Genomic DNA, 21,218 nt, shown 5'->3' on the forward strand with positions numbered 1-21,218 from the left:
TGTCATTCAACTTCTGGCCACAACTGTATATATGCGTCTGTGTATATATTTGTTTGTGTAAATATATATTATACACAAACATGTACCTGTGTAAATATTTGAGTATGTGTGGTTGTATATAAATATGCATGTATATGTTTTTTGTGTATGTGTAAAAACATTTATTTTAGGTTCAACACTTTTACTACATGGTTCCATAGTTTTGATGCCTTTACTATTATTCTACAATGTAGAAAAAGTAATAAAGAAACCCTTAAATGAGTAAGTGTCCAAACGTTTGACTGGTAGTGTATATACAGTGCCTTTGGAAAGTATTCAGACCCCTTCACTTGCTCAACATGTTACGTTACAGCCTTATACTAAAATGGATTAAATAAATCCTCAGCAATCTACACACAATACCCCATAATGGACAGAGTGAAACGTTTAGAAATGTTGCATATTTATAGAAAACAAAAAAACCTTTACATAAGTATTCAGACCCTTTGCTATGAGACTTGAAATTGAGCTCAGGTGCATCCTGTTTCTACAACTTGATTGGAGTCCTCCTGTGGTCAATTAAATTGATTGGACATGATTTGGAAAGGCACACACCTGACTATATAAGGTCCGACAGTTGACATTACATGTCAAAGAAAAAACTAAGCCATGAGGTCCTTAGGAACTGTCTGTAGAGCTCTAAGATAGGATTGTGCTGAGGCACAGATCTGGGGAAGGGTACCAAAACATTTCTGCAGCATTGAAGGTCCCCAAGAACACCACCATTATTCTTAAATGGAATAAGTTTGGAACGACCAAGACTTTTCCTAGAGCTGGTCGCTGGCCAAACTTTACAATAGGGGGAGAAATGAACAAAAACCCGATGGTCACTCTGATACAGCTCAAGAGTTCCTCTGTGAAGATGGGGGAACCTTCCAGAAGGACAACCATCTCTGCAGCACTCCACCAATCAGGCCTTTATGATACAGTAGCCAGACGGAAGCCATTTCTCAATAAAAAAAGCACAACAGTCCGCTTGGAATTACTCTCAGACCATGAGAAACTAGATTCTCTGGTCTGATGAAACCAAGATCGAACTCTTTGACCTGAATGTCAAGAGTCACGTCTGGAGGAAACCTGGCACCATCCCTACTGTGAAGCATGGTGTTGGTAGCATCATGCTGTGGGAATGTTTTTCAGCGGCAGGAACTGGGAGACTAGTCAGGACCGAGGAAAAGATGAATGGAGCAAAGTAGAGATCCTTGATGAATACCTGCTCAGAACCTCTGGGTTAAAAGTTCACCTTCCAACAAGAAGCAAACAGTCAAGACAACGCAGGAGTGGCCCGGGGACAAGTCTCTGAATGTCTTTGGGTGGCCCAGCCAGAGCCCGGACTTGAACCCACTCTAACATCTCTGGAGAGACCTGAAAATATATGTGCAGTGACGCTCCCCATCCAACCTGACAGAGCTTGAGAGGATCTGCACCAAATACAGGTGTGCCAAGCTTGTAGCGTCATACCTAACAAGACTTCAGGCTGTAATCGCTGCCAAGGGTGCTTCAACAAAGTAAAGGGTCTGAATACTTATGTAAATGTGACATCCATTTTTAATAAATGTGTAAACATGTGTATTCATTGAAGTGAGGCAGACATATTCCACAATGCCCCTTATCCATCTCGTTGTCTGCTCTCGACCTTCCCTTCCCAAAACAATTCTCAGTACATCACTGGACCTATATAAAATAGACAGCATAAATCTAAAATAAAATGCATTTGATAAACTATAGAATTCTGATTACAAAATAACATTTGATTGATAGTGTAACCTGGATAAAAATCAGCAGGTGGGCGCATCAAAAATCAGGTAAAGTGAAGTGTGTCCACGAATGCGCGTTTATATTCTATTTGATTCCCGTTACATTGCATGAAAGAAAAAGAATACAAGCCCTGCAACCAATAATTGCACTGCTGCGACAGTCTCGCGCAATCAGTTTAACAGACGCAACCCGAGTACCATCATCATCAAATTGAGCCATAGAGCAGCCAGTGCTCCAAGTCTTGATTTAGTTAATCTTGACGTTACTGAGTAGACTGCTATTTAAGTAGCTACATTAGGTAAAGTTACCCTTTCGGAAAAAATGCATGACTTGCTAGCTAACGTTAGCTGTAACGTTTATGTACACAGCGGCAAACCCTGTTGGTATGGCAAATGGTAACATATTAGCTCTGTAAAAAGCACAATGCCTCAAATGTCGTTTTGCAAATTTTCCCATGTTTATCCACAAATAACGCTAGCTAGCTAAACTAATGTTAGTTAGCTAATGTTAACTAGTCACGTCTTTACAAAATTGTAGCTAGCTACCCAACGTTTCCCACGCATTGTCGCCTCTTCATTCTTTTTACAAGACCGACGAATAAACTTGATATTTGTAATATTAGTATGCATGATAGTGTTACCTTTGAGGGAAATAAAGGTTGTGTCATTTCTGATTAGTGGGAAAACATTGTAGTTGGCTAGCTAGCTAACCAGTCATATTTCTCACGCTAGTTTGTACGCAAGCTCAGTAGCTAGCTACGTGGTTTACTTTTCTGAGAAAGGAGAAGTACCCGGACTGACCACAATACATGAGCTAGAGCACTGTGTTGGATGCACATCTGAATTATAATTTTTTTAAATCCATTTATCATTCCAGCCATTAGGTAAATGCATCAACCCTTAAAGATTGAATGGTCGATAAGTAGGCTTGAAGTGTTGAAATAACACATGCAATAAATACATTGTTTAGATTTCTTTAATTCCATACATTTCAAAGTAATAACAGCTCAGTGACTTATGGCAACATTTACCCAATCATTAAATGGCATCTGTTGGCTTCATGACGCAATGGCACAAGACAATTTTTTGTTGTGAGACATGTCTAAAACTAGCATTGTTTTGCTGTTGTGTAGCTACATATGTGACAGACTATTTCATAACTGGCTTAAATAATTGTTAAATGACTACTATTTGAGAGAGCTCTTTGAAAGGTGAAGACAGCCATAGCCTGTGTAGAGGTTTTCTTGAATTCAAAAGGAAAACAAGCAGATAGTCGTGGCAAGTGCAAGACTAGCATTGGTATTGAGCAGTCCAAAGAACAACGTGTGCAGGTTTTTGCTACCACAATAGTCTACAAATTGGTCTACAACTCCCCTTTGTTATATGAGAAAATGCTATATTCACATAGTGTAGGTTGCAAAGCATGTAGGGAAACCTGCATACACTGGGGGGCTGGTTGACTGACATAGGGTGTCCCTGGAGTGGTCTAAAGCGCAGCGCCATGTAGAAAGAGTTGTTTTGTAAACACGTGTAGGCATTTAATGTGCTTAGGAGTACATTGTCAACTGGAGCCACTGCAGAGAGACAGAAAAACAATTGATTGACATCAACCCTGTACAATGGTGGGTTTTGACCTCGTGTGATATCGTCGGCATTACTCTACAATGTTGTTCCTAAAGTAGTTCTGCTAGGCTAATTACATTCATAAAACCGTCTAATTGTTACAGCTTGTAAGTGTGACATGCTTACCTCTTGAACGTTGACCTTGATAGTTCCATTGTTATCCTTGTCTAAGGTTTTGAAGGCACCTGAACCAGGAAGATACTACTTTTAGTGACAAAACAACTTTGCCAATTTTCACAATGATTATGTACCCCATTATTTTCAAAGTACCATTAGTTGTGCTGACACAAAAATGTAACAAAGGTTAATGCGTATGTAGTTATATATATATATATTTTTACATCGAACATCTATACAGATCAAAAATAACCATTGCCATGGTGATGAGATAGGAAAGAGCAGGGAATTGGACTTACGGCACATAGCGTCCAATCTCACAAGGCAGCCAATGCAGTTGTCAAAGTCCATGTTCCCGTTCTCATCGCTGTATCTGCGAATGATCATCTGGAACAGCTGATCATTGAGGGGAAAGCCTGTGTTCAAACCATAGACATACATGTTTAGGTTTTATGTACATCCTTGGTCCACACTGAAAAGCTGATATGTATAAAGTTGTAAAGAATAACAGAATTGCTGGGTCAAACACCACTTGACTTAAGAACTTAGAGATTCAAAATGTATTCATATAACAAAGTGCAATGTTTCAAGATGTATGCTGTAAAAAGTGTCTGGCAAACAGCCAAAATGTTTGTGCTACATGATAGCTCTTACCTGCCGCCCTGAAAGCATTGGGAAGCTCATCTGCACCAATAACCCCAGAGCCATCAGTGTCATAAGTCTTATACACACACTGAAAAAACACAGTGAGATACATGTGTATGTTGTATGATACATCTATGATTAAATCTCCATGGTTACAAATTTGTATTATACTTTCTAATAAAAAAATTAAAATGTATATTAGTGCCAATACTCTCAAACTACTTTGTTACTCTCACCTGCCATTTCTTGATATTGTTCCAGAGGTGTTTGAACTCATGGAATCCGAGCTTCCCAGTACTGTCACACTGCAACAGCGTTAAGGTTAACAAAAACCTGACACCTATAACAATGCTGTGTACACAAAACATTAAGAACACCCGTTCCTTCCCTGACAGACAAGGTGAATCCAGATGAAAGCCATGATCCTTTATTGATGTCACTTGTTAAATCCACTTCAAAACAATGAAGGGGAGGAGACTGGTTACAGAAGGATTTTTCAGACAATAGGGACATGGATTGTGTATATGTGCCGTTCATAGGGTAATTGGGCAAGACAAAAAATATTGAAGTGCCTTTGAACAGGGTATGGTAGTAGGTGCCAAGCACACCGGTTTGAGTGTGTCAAGAACTGCAACGCTGCTGGATTTTTCAACCTCAACAGTTTCCTGTGTGTATCAAGAACGGTCCACCACCCAAAGGACATCAAGCCAACTTGAGAACTGTGGGTAGCGCCAGCATCCCAGTGGAATGCTTTTGACACCTTGTAGAGTCCATGCCCCGATTAATTAAGGCTGCTCCGAGGGCAAAAAGGGGGTGCAACTCAAGATTAGGAAGGTGTTCCTAATGTTTTGTACACTCAGCGTAAGTTACATCATTGGCTTGGTGGAAGCATGGGCTAATGGGAGTTTCCACCATATTTCTTATACCAGTCATTGGGAGATTCTCAATTTGTTTTGCTCGACTCGTTGCTTCCACTACTCGTCTCCTATGAAAAAGGCCAAAGGTAAATCGAGGAGCGGAAGAAAGGAAACAAATGCGCAGTATGAAATGAGACTCCACCACGCACATCAGGCAAATTACGTTTCCAGAGGAATCCCAAAATAAATGTGTTAAGTGGTAAAAAGAAATGTAGCTGGTTGTGCCAGACATTTCATATATAAAAGATAAGTAGTGTATTGATTTTAAACATGTGCATGGTCTTCTCATTCGAGAAAAAACAACAGATGATTCAAATGGGGTGTGGGCAGATTTCAAAACACTTCCGTGATAGGAAACACCAGAATGTCCTTGGCTGGAGGAGGCTATCAGAGAGGTGCAAACTCTTCCGTTCGCCTATTAACAAATTGACATCCCTACATATGGTGACCACTTATTGGTTTCCGGGTCACAGAAAAGAGGATGGCGTAGTCGAGGGGAGGACAAACTTTACCAATTGAGAATTCCCCCATTTCCTTTCAAATCAGTGAAGGGAAGTGAACATGTGCACAATTACTTCCCACAACTCTAAAAGCTTTGGATTGGTGGAGTGAGAGTTTCCACCATATTTTTTTAAACCAGTAATTTCCTTTCAAAATCAGTGAAGGGAAGTGAACAAATACCCACTTAGGAAGGTATTTCGACATGTTCTTAGACATTTTCTATGGCTAAGGTGGAGGTTATGAACAACCCATGCTTTCCAAGCATGGTTTGTCAATAAACCTTCCCCCGCTGAGACCTTTTATATGGCCATGTCTGAATAATCTCTCCATTCTTATGGCACTAAATTCTGGAAATTATACTTTTGCATCAACATCAGATGCATTACCACAAACAGATAATAACAGGAAGGATACATCCATGACTGCAACCATGCTCCTGCAGGACTCAATGCTAAACCCGTCTGTCTTCAGGTCATCATCTAAAATTCAAAAGCAGCCAGGTCACTCACTGGATTAACATGCCCTTAATGACTCACAAAGACAAACAATCAATCTCACTGAGAAATTCATCACAAATATTACATCTCAAACATGGCTTTCTGAGATAGAGTGATTGAATAACAAGTATACACTTAATGCACACAAGCACAGGCAAAGCCACATGAACAGAGACAGGAACATAGCTTACGTTTGGAAATAATTCTGTTCAAGATGTTCATCAATTCAGTTGGGCTCACCTCCATGTCCTTTGGGAAAAGTTATTCCGTTTAATTACTCCAACATCAAAGAATACCACGTATAAAGTGTCTTAACAATATTCAACTTGAGACATTCTTAAAACAGAAATAATTACATGAAGATCAAACTGCTATGCTGCATCAATTTCAGCAGTCACAGTGCCTTTCTAATGGCAATGTGTAGCATTGCCACAAGGGGTTTACTTTTACGGGGGTATTATGAAGGTAAACTAGAATAGGAATGTGTGAGAAGTGACAGGGACGTATCGTACTCACATCTCCAGCCAACTGCTGGAAGACTTTGCGAAACTGTCTTTCCTCGTCACTCTCATTCTGCTCTGCGTACGCAAGTGGCCTTCGTGGTGCGGGCTGCGCGATAACATTTGTACTTCAGGTTACAATTATCCATAACAAATGCACATTTTCAGCAATACAGTATGCTCTGGTGATAACTTGAATGATAAAATAGCGATGCCACTCACTGGGTCAGAGGGCACAAACACAGCTGGATCAATATTGCTGCAAAGGACACAGGAAATGAACAGGTTAGTCACTTTGTAGCATTCCTAAGAGATAGATACGACACACACACACACACTTGTGGACTCCCCTTCAAATTAGTGTATTCGGCTATTTCAGCCACACCCGTTCCTGCAGCCATGGAATCGCCTTAGACAAACATTGGCAGTAGAATGACCTTACTGAAGAGCTTTGAACGTGGCACTGTCATTGGATGCCACCTCTCCAACAACTCAGTTCGGAAAATGTCTGCCCTGCTAAACTAAGTGCTGTTATTGTAAAGCCTTGGTTTCATGCATGTTAACATCAGATGCCTCCTCCCTAAGTTTGTTCTATTCGCTGCTTTAGCACACTCCGCTAACCTGGATGTCCTAGCCGTGTCTGAATCCTGGCTTAGGAAGTCCACCAAAAATTCTGAAGTTTCCATCCCCAACTACAACATTTTCTGTCAAGATAGAACTGCCAAAGGTGGCGGAGTTGCAATCTACTGCAGAGATAGCCTGCAGAGTTCTGTCATACTGTCCAGGTCTGTGCCCAATCAGTTCATGCTTCTACTTTTAAAAATCCACCTTTCCAGAAATAAGTCTTTCACTGTTGCCGCTTGTTATAGACCCCCCTCAGCCCCCAGCTGTGACCTGGACACCACATGTGAATTGATTGCCCCCCCATCTATCTTCAGAGCTCGTACTCTTAGGTGACCTAAACTGGGATATGCTTAACACCCCACCCGTCCTACAATCTAAGCTAGATGCCCTCAATCTCACACAAATTATCAAGGAAACCACCAGGTACAACCCCAAATACGTAAACACGGGCACCCTCATAGATATCATCCTGACTAACCTGCCCTCTAAATACACCTCTGCTGTCTTCAACCAGGATCTCAGCGATCACTGCTTCATTGCCTGCATCCGCTATGGGTCTGCGATCAAAAGACCACCCCTCATCACTATCAAACGCTCCCTAAAACACTTCAGTGAGCAGGCCTTTCTAATCGATCCTGGAATCCTGGAAGCATATTGACCTTATCCCATCAGTAGAGGATGCTTGGTTGTTCTTTAAAAGTGCTTTCCTCACCATCTTAAATAAGCATCCCCCATTCAAAAAAAATTTAGAACTAAGAACAGATATAGCCCTTGGTTCACTAAAGACTTGACTGCCCATGATCAGCACAAAAACATCATGTGGCGTACTGCATTAGCATCGAACGGGCACACGATATGCAACTTTCAGGGAAGTCAGGAACCAATATACACAGTCAGTTAGGAAAGCTAAGACTAGCTATTTCAAACAGAAATTTGCATCCTGTAGCACTAGTTCCAAAAGGGTTTGGGACACTAAAGTCCATAGAGTATAAGACCACCTCCTCCCAGCTGCCCACTGCACTGAGGCTAGGAAAAACTGTCACCACCGATAAATCTACAATAATCGAGTTTCAATAAGCATTTTTCTACGGCTGGCCATGCTTTACACCTGGCTAACCCTACTAGAGATCGACCGATTAATCGGAATGGCCGATTAATTAGGGCCGATTTCAAGTTTTCATAACAATCGGAAATTGGTATTTTTGGACACCGATTTGGCTGATTTTTACACCTTTATTTAATCTTTTTTTTAACTAGGCAAGTCAGTTAAGAACACATTCTTATTTTCAATGACGGCCTAGGAACGGCGGGTTAAGTGCCTCATTCAGGGGCAGAACGACAGATTTTTACCTTGTCAGCTCGGGGGATCCAATCTTGCAACCTTACAGTTAACTAGTCCAACGCTCTAACCACCTGATTACATTGCACTCCACGAGGAGCCTGCCTGTTACGCGAATGCAGTAAGCCAAGGTAAGTTGCTAGCTAGCATTAAACTTATCTTATAAAAAACAATCAATCATAATCACTAGTTAACTACACATGGTTGATGATTTTACTAGTTTATCTAGCGTGTCCTGCGTTGCATATAATCGATGCGGTGCGTATCGTTGCTCCAATGTGTACCTAACCATAAACATCAATGCCTTTCTTAAAATCAATACACAGAAGTATATATTTTTAAACCTGCATATTTAGCTAAAAGAAATCCAGGTTAGCAGGCAATAGTAACCAGGTGAAACTGTGTCACTTCTCTTCCGTTCATTGCACGCAGAGTCAGTGTATATGCAACAGTTTGGGCCGCCTAATTTGCCAGAATTTTACGTAATTATGACATAACATTGAAGGTTGTGCAATGTAACAGGAATATTTAGACTTATGGATGCCACCCGTTAGTTACGGTTCTGTATTTCACTGAAAGAATAAACGTCTTGTTTTCGAGCTGATAGGTCATTAATATGGTCAAATCTGGAAACTAAGGCTCATATTTCTGTATGTATCGTGTTATAACTAAGTCTATGATTTGATAGAGCAGTCTGACTGAGCGGTGGTGGGCAGCAGCATGCTCGTAAGCATTCATTCAAACAGCACTTTCGTGTGTTTTGCCAGCAGCTCTTCGTTGTGCTTCAAGCATTGCGCTGTTTATGACTTCAAGCCATCAACTCCCGAGATTAGGCTGGTGTAACCGATGTGAAATGGCTAGCTAGTTAGTGGGGTGCGTGCTAATAGCGTTTCAAACGTCACTCGCTCTGAGACTTGGAGTGGTTGTTCCCCTTGCTGTGCATGGGTAACGCTGCTTCGAGGGTTGCTGTTGTCGATGTGTTCCTGGTTCAAGCCCAGGTAGGAGCGAGGAGAGGGACGGAAGCTATATTGTTACACTGGCAATACTAAAGTGCCTATAAGAACATCCAATAGTCAAAGGTTAATGAACAACAAATGGTATAGAGAGAAATAGTCATATAATAACTACAACCTAAAACTTCTTACCTGGGAATATTGAAGACTCATGTTAAAAGGAACCACCAGCTTTCATATGTTCTCATGTTCTGAGCAAGGAACTTAAACGTTAGCTTTGGCACATATTGCACATATTGCACTTTTACTTTCTTCTCCAACACTTTGTTTTTGCATTATTTAAACCAAATTGAACATGTTTCATTATTTATTTGAGGCTAAATTGATTTTATTGATGTAATCTATTAAGTTAAAATTATTGTTCATTCAGTATTGTTGTAATTGTCATTATTACAAATAAAAAATAAAATAAAAATCGGCTTTTTTTGGTCCTCCAATAATCGGTATCGGCGTTGAAAAAAATCATAATCGGTCGACCTCTAAACCCTACCCCGCCAACAGCTCTGCACCCATCCACATCAACTTGCCCAAGCCTCCCCCATTTCTCCTTCACCCAAATCCAGATAGCTGATGTTCTGAAAGAGCTGCAAAATCTGAACCCCTACAAATCAGCTAGGCAATCTGAACCCTCTCTTTCTAAAATTATCCGCTGAAATTGTTGCAACCCCTATTACTAGCCTGTTCAACCTCTCTTTCGCATCGTCTGAGATCCCTAAAGATTAGAAAGCTGCTGCGGTCATCCCTCTCTTCAAGGGGGGAGACACTCTAGACCCAAACTGTTACAGACCTATATCCATCCTGCCATGCCTTTCTAAAATCAAGTTAAACAGATCACCGACCATTTCGAATCCCACCGTACCTTCTCCACTATGCAATCTGGTTTCCGAGCTGGTCATGGGTGCACCTCAGTCACGCTCAAGGTCCTAAACGATATCATAACCGCCATCGATAAAAGACAGTACTGTGCAGCTGTCTTCATCGACCTGGCCAAGGCTTTCGACTCTGTCAATCACTGCATTCTCATCGGCAGACTCGATAGCATTGGTTTCTCAAATGACTGCCTCGCCTGGTTGACCAACTACTTCTCTGATAGAGTTCAGTGTGTCAAATCGGAGGGCCTGTCGTCTGGACCTCTGGCAGTCTCTATGGGGGTACCACAGGGTTCAATTCTCGGGCCGACTCTTTTCTCTGTATATATATCAATGATGTCGCTCTTGCTGCTGGCGATTCTCTGATTCACCTCTACGCAGACGACACCATTCTGTATACATCTGGCCCTTTGTTGGACACTGTGCTAACAAACCTCCAAACGAGCTTCAATGCCATACAACACTGCTTCCATGGCCTCCAACTGCTTTTAACTTCTTATGGCTGCATGGGCAGTTATGAGTAGCTTGGATGAAAGGTACACAGAGGTGCCCATAGTAAACTGCCTGCTCCTCAGTCATAGTTATTAATATTTGCATTGGATAGGAAACACTCTGAAGTTTCTAAAACTGTTTGAATTATGTCTGTGAGTATAACAGAACTCATATGGCAGGCAAAAACCTGAGAAGTTCCACTTCCTGTTTGAATTTTTTCTGAGGTGGCAGATTTTCAACCAAGCTCTCAATGAAATTACAGCGAGATATGGATGAGTTTTCACTTCTTACGGCTTCCACTAGATGTCAACAGTCAATAAAACTTTGATGACTCTAATGTGAAGGGGGGCCGAAGGAGACAGGAATTAGTAATCACTGCCACGAGCTGAGCATGCTTTCACATGAGGAGGACCTACGTTCCACCGCTCTTCTGAAGTCAATCTAATTCTCCGGTTGGAACGTTATTCAAGATGTATGTTAACAAAATTCTAAAGATTGATTCAGTACATCGTTTGACATGTTTCTACTGACTGTTACGGAACGTTTGGACATTTCGTCACGTTATAGTGGAGGCGCTTTGTGACTTTGGAATTGTTTACCAAAGGCGCTAACCAAAGTAGCTAATTGGACATAAATAACAGACATTATCGAACAAATCAAGCATTTATTGTGGACCTGGGATTCCTAGGACTGCATTCTGATGAAGTTCATCAAAGGTAAGGAAACATTTATCATATATTTTCTGGTTTCTGTTGACCCCAACATGGCGTCTAATTTGGCTATTGTTCTGAGCTCCGTCTCAGATTATTGCATGATTTGCTTTTTCCGTAAAGTTTTTTTGAAATCTGACACAGCGGTTGCATTAAGGAGAGATATATCTATAATTCCATGTGTATAACTTGTATTATCATCTACATTTATGATGACTATTTCTGTTGAAACGACGTGGCTATGCAAAATCACTTGATGTTTTTGGAACTAGTGAATGTAACGCGCCAATGTAAACTCCGATTTCTTGTTATAAATATGAACTTTATCAAACAAAACATGCATGTATTGTGTAACATGAAGTCCTATGAGTGTCATCTGATGAAGATAATCAAAGGTTAGTGATTAATTTTATCTCTATTTCTGCTTTTTCTGACTGCTATCTTTCGCTGGAAAAATGGCTGTGCTTATTGTGGTTTTGTGGTGACCTAAAATAATCGTTTGTAGTGCTTTCGCTGAAAAGTATATTTGAAATCGGACACTTTGGTGGGATTAACAAGATTACCTTTAAAATTATATAAAAGACATGTTTGAGGAATTTTAATTATGAGATTTCTGTTGTTTGAATTTGGCGCCCTGCACATTCACTGGCTGTTGTCATATCGATCCCGGTAGCGGGATGCAGCCATAAGAAGTTTTAAATGCTAGTAAAACTAAATGCATGCTCTTCAACCGATTGCTGCCCGCACACGCTCGACTAGCATCACTACTCTGGACGGTTCTGACTTAGAATATGTGGACAACTACAAATACCTAGGTGTCTGGTTAGACTGTGAACTCTCCAGACTCACATTAAGCATCTCCATTCCAAAATTAAATCTAGAATCAGCTTCCTATTTCGCAACAAAGCCTCCTTCACTCATGCTGCCAAACATACCCTGGTAAAACTGACTATCCTTCCGATCCTTAACTTCGGGGATGTAATTTACAAATTAGCCTCCAACACTCTACTCAGACTACATCCAATTTGCTATCACAATGCCATCCGTTTTATCACCAAAGCCCAATATACAATCCACCACTGCAACCTGTATGCTCTCGTTGGCTGGCCCTCACAACATATTCGTCGCCAAACCCACCAGCTCCAGGTCATCTATAGCAACACCCATCCGTAGCACGTGCTCCAGCAGGTATATTTCACTGGTCATCCCCAAAGCCAACACCTCGTTTGGCTGCCTTTCCTTCCAGTTCTCTGCTGTCAATGACTGGAACGAATTGCTAAAATCACTTAAGCTGGAGGCTTATCTCCCTCACCAACTTTAAGCATCAGCTGTCTGAGCAGCTTACCGATCACTGCACCTGTACACAGCCCATCTGTAAATAGCCCACCCAACTACCTCATCCCCATATTGTTATTTTTTCCCCCACCCAAGTATCTCTACTTGCACATCATCATCTGCACATCTATCACTCCAGTTTTAATGATAAATTGTAATTATTTCATCACTATGGCCTATTTATTGCCTTACCTCCCTAATTTTACTACATCTGCACATAGCTTTTTCTATTGTGTTATTGACTGTACGTTTCTTTATCCCATGTGTAACTGTTGTTTTTGTCGCACTGCTTTGCTTTATCTTGACCAGGTCGCAGTTGTAAATGAGAACTTGTCCTCAACTGGCCTACCTGGTTAAATAAAGGTGAGAAAATAAATAAATAGGAGCAACAACAGCCCTGCCGCAAAATGGTAAGCCACACAAGCTCACAGAACTGGACCACCAAGTGCTAGAGCGTAAAACTCACCTGTCTTCAGTTGCAACACTCACTACCGAGTTCCAAACTGCCTCTGGAAGCAACGTCAGCACAATAACTGTTTGTTGGGAGCTTCAGGAACTGTATTTCCATGGCTGAGCAGCCGTTCACAAGCCTAAGATCACTGTGCGCAAAGTTTGGTGGAGGAGGAATAATGGTCTGGGGCTGTTTTCATGGTTCAGGCTAGGCCCCTTTGTTCCAGTGAAGGGAAATCTTAACGCTACAGTGTACATACTCGACGATTCTGTGCTTACAACTTCTTGGCAAAAGTTTGGGGAAGGCCCTTTCCTGTTGCAGCATGACAATGCCCCTGTGTACTAAGCAAGGTCCATACAGAAATGGTTTGTTGAGATCGGTGTGGAAGAACTTGACTGGCCTGCACAGAGCCCTGACCTCAACCACATCGAACACCTTTGGGATGAATTGGAACGCCGACCATGAGCCAGGCTTAAATTCCCAACATCAGTGCCCGACCTCACTAATGCTTGTGGCTGAATTGAAGCAAGTCCGCACAGCAATGTTCCAACATCTAGTGGAAAGCCTCCCCAGAAGAGAGGAGGCTGTTATAGAAGTAAAGGGGGGATTCCATATTAATGCCCATGATTTTGGAATGAGATGTTCAACAAGCATGTGTCCACATACTTTTGATACTATAGTGTATGATGAGGGATTGTTTTATGGCCTGAGGTTACTATCTGAAGAATCATGCTCCTATCCAACATAGCTTGGCTGTTGCAATGGTACAATCAGTTTTAGGAGTGTCAGTGTCCTAAAATTAGACTACTTTCATTGCCCTTCCTCCCCCGCAACCTATACAGCCTCCTCAACCACCTTCCCATCTGGCAAAGTCCAGGAAACGATTATTATTTTTTTTGCCAGAAACATGTAGAGACTAAATTCTCGTGGTGAACATTGTTAATACATAAGAGAATGATTTAGAAGACGTCCTTACTACTACAGCCAGATCCCTACCTTACGACATCAAGAATGCCACCGATGAGTCTTTTGGCAAGAAACATGTTTAATCAATTGAAATGTGTCAACCTGGGAGAAAGGAAAAACATGAAAAAACGTTAGTCGTTTTTAAACGTAGTTTATATTTAAAAAACACCTGAGTCAAATAAATCATGGAAATCATACGGCCATTACAAGAATAATGGAAGCCTACTAAGTCAGCTAGGATAGGCCAATTACTCAAGTTGATACATGCCATGGGAGTCATACCCGCTGCAAATGTTTCGCCCTAAGACGACTTTGGCAAAAAAACACCCCTTTCAGAGTGGTCTGCTAAAAAGGACAAAATTAATCAATATTAAACCTGCGAATGATAAATTGATGTTTAACTCACGACAGCAAGTTAGGGGGGTAATTTGCCGACCACATCGACGTTAACTAGCGAAGTTAACTTAAATCAATGCTACGAACATATTTAATGGGAAGGCTGAACAGTCAGTTCGTTTAAATAATGTTACGATTACAACCCAAAACTGTATGGTCTTTTTCGTAAGCCTACAAACCAACTACTAGACAGGCTAGCTACTAGCTAGCTTGCCCGGAAAGGAAGAGGATGGCTAGCAGGGTGTTACTAACTAGTTAACGTTAGCTAGCTGAGCATGCTGACGTGGTAGGCAAACGAGGCTACAATAACACTATAGTCACATCGACAAAAGTATTCAACATGTTAGTAGTAGCTACTTACCAGACTTTGAGTTGCCAGTGATATTGTAAAAAGAAAGCAAGGAGGCTGTCACGCACGTTATTTTGGTAAACCAATGAGGAGTGATGCCGTGCCCATGTCATGTCTGAAACTGGGGTCCTCTTAGTTAAAGTGAACGTAAGTTTTTTGCGTAGAGCTAGCTGCTTCTTCGATGAGGTTTAACGGCGGTTAGCATCCAATAAATGTTGCATTACAGCCACATACTACACTGGAGTACAACTAACTCCCTTATACTTTGCTTGAATTTTATTTATTTTATAAAAATTTAAAAAACGACCCTCTAACACTACACTCACAAAAAAATAACACCACACTACTCCACTATTTAAATATATTTAGTCCTACCTCAGGCCAATAACCTGAAAGGATGGGACACCACCACTTAACACACCCTGTAAATTCTGATGTCATGTCTCGCACACCCAACTACCTCTCTGCAGCTGCCACCACAACCTCAATTTTCTGTGACTTACGTTCTATCCCTCCAGTACAGTTGATAACCATTGCTATAAATGCTAAAAATCCAATCTTACTCTAACATATCACTTTTTGGCCTATCCCTCTGTACTGGTACATATCTACCTCACACCCCTCCTCGCAGGATCCCTCCCCCTTGACCCATCTTCCTCTACTTTCTTCACTGTCTCAGCATATGACAACTTTTGCACTACTCTAACCATGAAAACATCAACCTGCCTCACTCGCACGGGCCTTTTCTGATCCTCAGCCCCATGACTACACCTACAATTAACACATACCACTACTTTCCCCAAAGCTACACATTCCTTTGTCTCATGCCCTTCTGCACACTTCTCACATCTAGGAACCTCCCTCCTACACACTGCTGCTACATGCCCATAAGCTTGACACCTGTAACAACGTAAAGAGTTCGGCACAAAAGCTCATACAGGATAACTTATATATCCCAACATCACTTTGGCAAGCAGACTCAACATAAAAACAACAAACAATGACTCTATTTCACCACTCACACCACCCTGTCTGCGTTGCACCAAACGACGAGCATCACAAACACCGGGAATCTTCCCCTTCAATTGGTCAACTTTTACATTTACTGTTACCCCAGTAAATCACTCCTTTCAATGGCGCTATTTTATTGGGAGCAAAACAATTAAAATGTCTTGCCCCCATTGGTTTAACGCAGAGCACCTTCGTACCTATGACCAGCAGAAACACAAACAATTATCACAAGACCACTTCTGGTTACCCTCACTGATTCCACAGCACCCAATTCTGTTTTCACTGACCCTAAAACAACAAATGGATCAGCCAAAGGGCAAGGGTCCACATCTTCCAAAAACTTCAGCCCTACTGTCAGACTCATCTTTATCCTGACCCTCGGTGCAAGCCTCGGGCTCCGAGAAATTCACCACACCTACCACCTCGGATACTTCGACCTCATTCACTTCCATTTCTCCTCCTGTCTTCAGCTCACTCTGCTTACAATTTCTACCATTCTTCTTTAACAAACCATATCCCTTTTCCTTGCCATTTTTAACCGACTCAAGCTTATCCTCTACCGTGCTCTCTCTCTCTGCCTCTCTTTTTCCCTCCATTTCAAGTATATGTCTCCTTATGATAATACTGCACTTCTCCTGACATACATCTTGTTCTTGCCTTTGTAACGGATGTGAAATGGCTAGCTAGTTAGCGGTGGTGCGCGATAATAGCCTTTCAATCGGTGACGTCACTCGCTTTGAGATCTTGAAGTAGTGGTTCCCCTTGCTCTGCAAGGGCCGCGGCTTTTGTGGAGTGATGGGTAACGATGCTTCGTGGGTGACTGTTGTTGATGTGTGCAGAGGCGCCCGGGGCGAGGGACGGACGTAAAGTTATACTGTTACATTGATGCTGTTGACCCGGATCACTGGTTGCTGCGGAAAAGGAGGAGGTCGAAAGGGGGGTGAGTGTAACGGATGTGAAATGGCTAGCTAGTTAGCGGTGGTGCGCGCTAATAGCCTTTCAATCGGTGATGTCACTTGCTCTGAGATCTTGAAGTAGTGGTTCCCCTTGCTCTGCGAGGGCCGCGGCCTTTGTGGTGCGATGGGTAACGATGCTTCGTGGGTGACTGTTGTTGATGTGTGCAGAGGGTCCCTGGTTCGCGCCCGGGGCGAGGGGACGGACTAAAATGATACTGTTACACCTCGCGTCCTTTGTGGGGCGATGGGTAACGATGCTTCGTGGGTGACTGTTGTTGATGTGTGCAGAGGGTCCCTGGTTCGCGCCCGGGTCGGGGCGAGGGGACGGACTAAAATTATACTGTTACACCTTCAAGGGACACCATTTAACCGGCTGTCACATTCTCCGTACAATGTAGCGCTGCTCAACAGTGCATCCCACTTATAAAGCAGCTGCTTCATCTTGATGTTCTTTTTTATCAAAAGCTACCTCAACTCTTTTCCATTTCAAACAAGCGCACTCTTCCAACCACCATCTACATAACGCTAACCCTTTTTCTAATCTTAACCTAAGTCGCATAGAGCTTGCTATTGGTTGATTCTGATACATACTGTAGTTCCCAAGTGGGAACTCTGGTATCATCTTTCTACGCATAAGCAAAATGTCTGTGATTCCGCGTGAGTTGATCATGGCATAAACAAAACCACTGACACTGTCAATCAAACTCACTAGCTGGGTCCCCCGAAGCAGAATGGATGATCATGCAAAGAGAAAGGAAGTCTTTACCGCCAAACATAACTTGACCACAAGTAGAAAATATTTGCCACAATCCTGATAAAACCATACATTAAATATTATCATCTAACATCTGTGTGTAGTTTTATGTACTGTTATCTGTACAAAAATCTGAAAATCTATAGACTCTGGTTTCTCCTCATTACGCAAAAACCTGTGCAGTGGAGATTTTCTGGGGTTGTGTTCCTCCATACCTTTTCTCCATCTTCTATTTTATTTTGGCGGACAAGGGGACAGCGCTAGTAACAGTGACTTGACCACGGCTATGGCTGTTCCCCTAGTTCACGGACCACTCAGACACCTGAAAGACTGGGGAAGAAGGGAAGCTACTGTAAGTGTCTTGACAGCGGTCTGACCTGACTCCATGGACAATCCCGGACTCCCCCAGCCACAACCAGACAACCGCCAGTAGCAGTTTCCTAACAGGAGAAACCAGGCCGGACGCAGAAAACACCACCTCAACCAGGGCACAGAGTAAGGAATCCCCTAAAGATACCAACCTACGCCCGGAGCGAGCAGGCCACAGGGGAGTACCATCACTGACCTCCGGGTCTTGGGCTTCCGTGTCTGTGTAACAGTATAGCTTCCGTCCCTCTCCTCGCTCCTACCTGGGCTCGAACCAGGGACTCTCTGCACACATCAACAACTGACACTCACGAAGCATCGTTACAACTACTTCAAGGTCTCAGAGCGAGTGACGTCACCGGTTGAAACGCTATTAGCGTGCACCACCGCTAATTAGCTAGCCATTTCACATCGGTTACATCTGCTCGCTCCTCAAGTTGTCCCAGTTCCAGCACCAGACCCAGGACCGGAACCAGTCCCAGACACCAGACGAGGTGCAGAGGATGGACCAGAATTCTAATCTTCACCTGAAGCAAGCAGACCACAGGGGAGTGCCACCGTTAACCACTGGGTCTAGGGCTTCCTTGTGTGTCTCTGCTTGCTCCTCAGGTTGCCCTTCCTCCTGTCTACAGACCCAGTCCCAGCACTAGAACCAGCACCCACCCCAGGTTTCCAGTCCTGGTACCAGCACAACTTCCAGACCCGGACCAAACACAGGTACAAACCAATGATTTACAGCAGGGATCATCAACTAGATTCATCCACTGGCCGATTTCTTCTTGAGCGGATGGTCGGGGGGCCGGAACATAATTACAAATAATTTGGAGACTGCAAAAAGCCCAAACAGATATAATATTTGACTAAAACTTAATCATTTCAAACCTTGCTTACATTTGTATATGATCACGTGTCTCTCTATTTTGTGTGGAAATGCATTTTACATTTACATTTTAGTAGACAGATTTCCCAAATTAAAATCATTTGGAGCCAATTTACTGGTGTTTTTACAGTTTATGTCCAACAATGAAAATTCAACAGACACTTGAGGGGCCAAATAACTACCCGTGGGCCGGTAGTTGGGGAACCCTGATTTACAGTATATACACTGAGTATACAAAATACCAAGAACATCTGCTCTTTCCATGACATAGACTGCAAGGTGAATCCAGGTGAAAGCTATGATCCCTTATTGATGTCACTTGTTAAATCCACTTTATTTAGTGTAGATGAAGGGGGGGAGACAGGTTAAAAGAAGATTTTAAGACAATTGAGACATGGATTGTGTATATGTGCCATTCAGAGGGTGAATGGGCAAGACAAAATATTTAAGTGCCTTTGAACGGGGTATGGTAGTTGCCAGGTTCACCGGTTTGTGTCAATAACTGCCACTCTGCAGTTTTTTTTGTTCACTCTCAACAGTTTCCCATGTGTATTAATAATGGTCCACCACCCAAAGGACATCCAGGAGCGGTGCAACTCAACATTAGGAAGGTGTTCGTAATGTTTGGTATACTTAGTGTACACATACATATACACACATACACATATATATATATATATATATACACATACATACATACATACATACATACATACATGACAGACACCTTAATGCATACTTTTAAATTATTTTGTGAGAGCATTGCAGAATAATAGTGAAGACATCAAAAATATGAAATAACATATATGGAATCATGTAGTAACCAAAAAAAAGTGTTACAAATGTTTTTATATTTAAGATTCTTCAAAGTAGCCAACCTTTGCCTTGATGACAGCTTTGCACACTCTTGGCATTCTCTCAACCAGCTTCATGAGGTAGTCATCTGGAATGCATTTCAATTAACAGGTGTGCCTTGTTAAAAGTTAATTTGAGGAATTTCTTTCCTTCTTAATGCGGTTGAGCCAATAAGTTGTGTTCTGACAAGGTAGGGGTGGTATACAAAACCAAGTCCATATTATGGCAAGAACAGCTCGAATAAGCAAAGAGAAACGGCAGTCCATCATTACTTTAAGACATGAAGGTCAGTCAATTTGGAAATTTTCAAGAACTTTGAAAGTTTCTTCAAGTGCAGTCGCAAAAACTGTCAAGTGCTATGATGAAACTGGCTCCCATGAAGACCGCCACAGGAAAGGAAGTTGCAGCCCAAATAAATGCTTCACAGAGTTCAAGTAACAGACACATCTCAACATCAACTGTTCAAAGGAGACTGCGTGAATCAGGCCTTCATGGTCAAATTTCTGCAAAGAAACCACTACTAAAGGACACTAAGAAGAAGAGACTTTTTCCACATTTTGTTGTGTTACTGCCTGAACTGAGAATGGATTAAATGGAAGAAAAAAATGACACTGTTCTACACACACACACACACACACACAATACCCCATAATATTTTCCAAATGTTTACAAATTAATAAAAAATGATGTCTTGCAAACCTAAATAAATTCAGGAGTCGAAATTTGCTTAACAAGTCACATACTGTAAGTTTCATGGACTCACTCTGTGTGCAATAATAGTGTTTAACATGATTTTTGAATGACCTCATCTCTGTACCCCACACATACAGTTATCTGTGAGGTCCCTCAGTCGAGCAGTGAATTACACTTTGGATGGTGTATCAATACACCCAGTCACTACAAAGATACAGGCGTCCTTCCTAACTCAGGTGCCGGAGAGAAAGGAAACTGGTCAGGGATTTCACCATGAGGCCAATGGTGACTTTAAAACAGCTACAGAGTTTAATGGCTGTGATAGGAGAAAACTGAGGATGGATCAACAACATTGTAGTTACTCCACAATACTAACCTCATTAACAGAGTGAAAGGGAAGCCTGTACAGAACAAAAGCATTACAAAACATGAATCCTGTTTGCAACAAGGCACTAAAGTAATACTGCAACAGTGCATCCAATACAACACATTACCGAGTACCACTCTCCATATTTTCAAGCATAGTGGTGGCTGCATTATGTTATGGGTATGCTTATAATCGT

At 42.0% G+C, this 21,218-nt stretch overlaps 1 protein-coding gene across 2 annotated transcripts; it reads right to left on the reverse strand.

Annotated features, from left to right (window-relative positions):
- Positions 1 to 2,754: 2,754 nt before the first annotated feature.
- On the reverse strand, positions 2,755 to 15,287 carry LOC129819844 (calpain small subunit 1-like). 2 transcript variants are annotated; one of them, XM_055876483.1, is made up of 12 exons: positions 15,153 to 15,287; positions 14,678 to 14,740; positions 14,426 to 14,497; positions 6,819 to 6,855; positions 6,613 to 6,705; positions 6,288 to 6,345; positions 6,014 to 6,078; positions 4,418 to 4,486; positions 4,191 to 4,269; positions 3,836 to 3,952; positions 3,546 to 3,604; positions 2,755 to 3,370 (listed from the first exon to the last, which is right to left on the reverse strand). In XM_055876483.1, the coding sequence occupies exons 3-12, from the start codon at positions 14,470 to 14,472 to the stop codon at positions 3,344 to 3,346; spliced, it is 651 nt and encodes a 216-aa protein (XP_055732458.1). In that variant the 5' UTR covers positions 14,473 to 14,497; positions 14,678 to 14,740; positions 15,153 to 15,287; the 3' UTR covers positions 2,755 to 3,343. The 2 variants fall into 2 exon arrangements, with proteins under 2 accessions (XP_055732458.1, XP_055732451.1); XM_055876476.1 differs by lacking the exon at positions 14,678 to 14,740 and having other exon boundaries at positions 15,153 to 15,286.
- Between the last annotated feature and the right edge of the window lie 5,931 nt (positions 15,288 to 21,218).

This window comes from Salvelinus fontinalis, chromosome 2, assembly GCF_029448725.1.
Source record: "Salvelinus fontinalis isolate EN_2023a chromosome 2, ASM2944872v1, whole genome shotgun sequence".
Taxonomy (NCBI): domain Eukaryota; kingdom Metazoa; phylum Chordata; class Actinopteri; order Salmoniformes; family Salmonidae; genus Salvelinus; species Salvelinus fontinalis.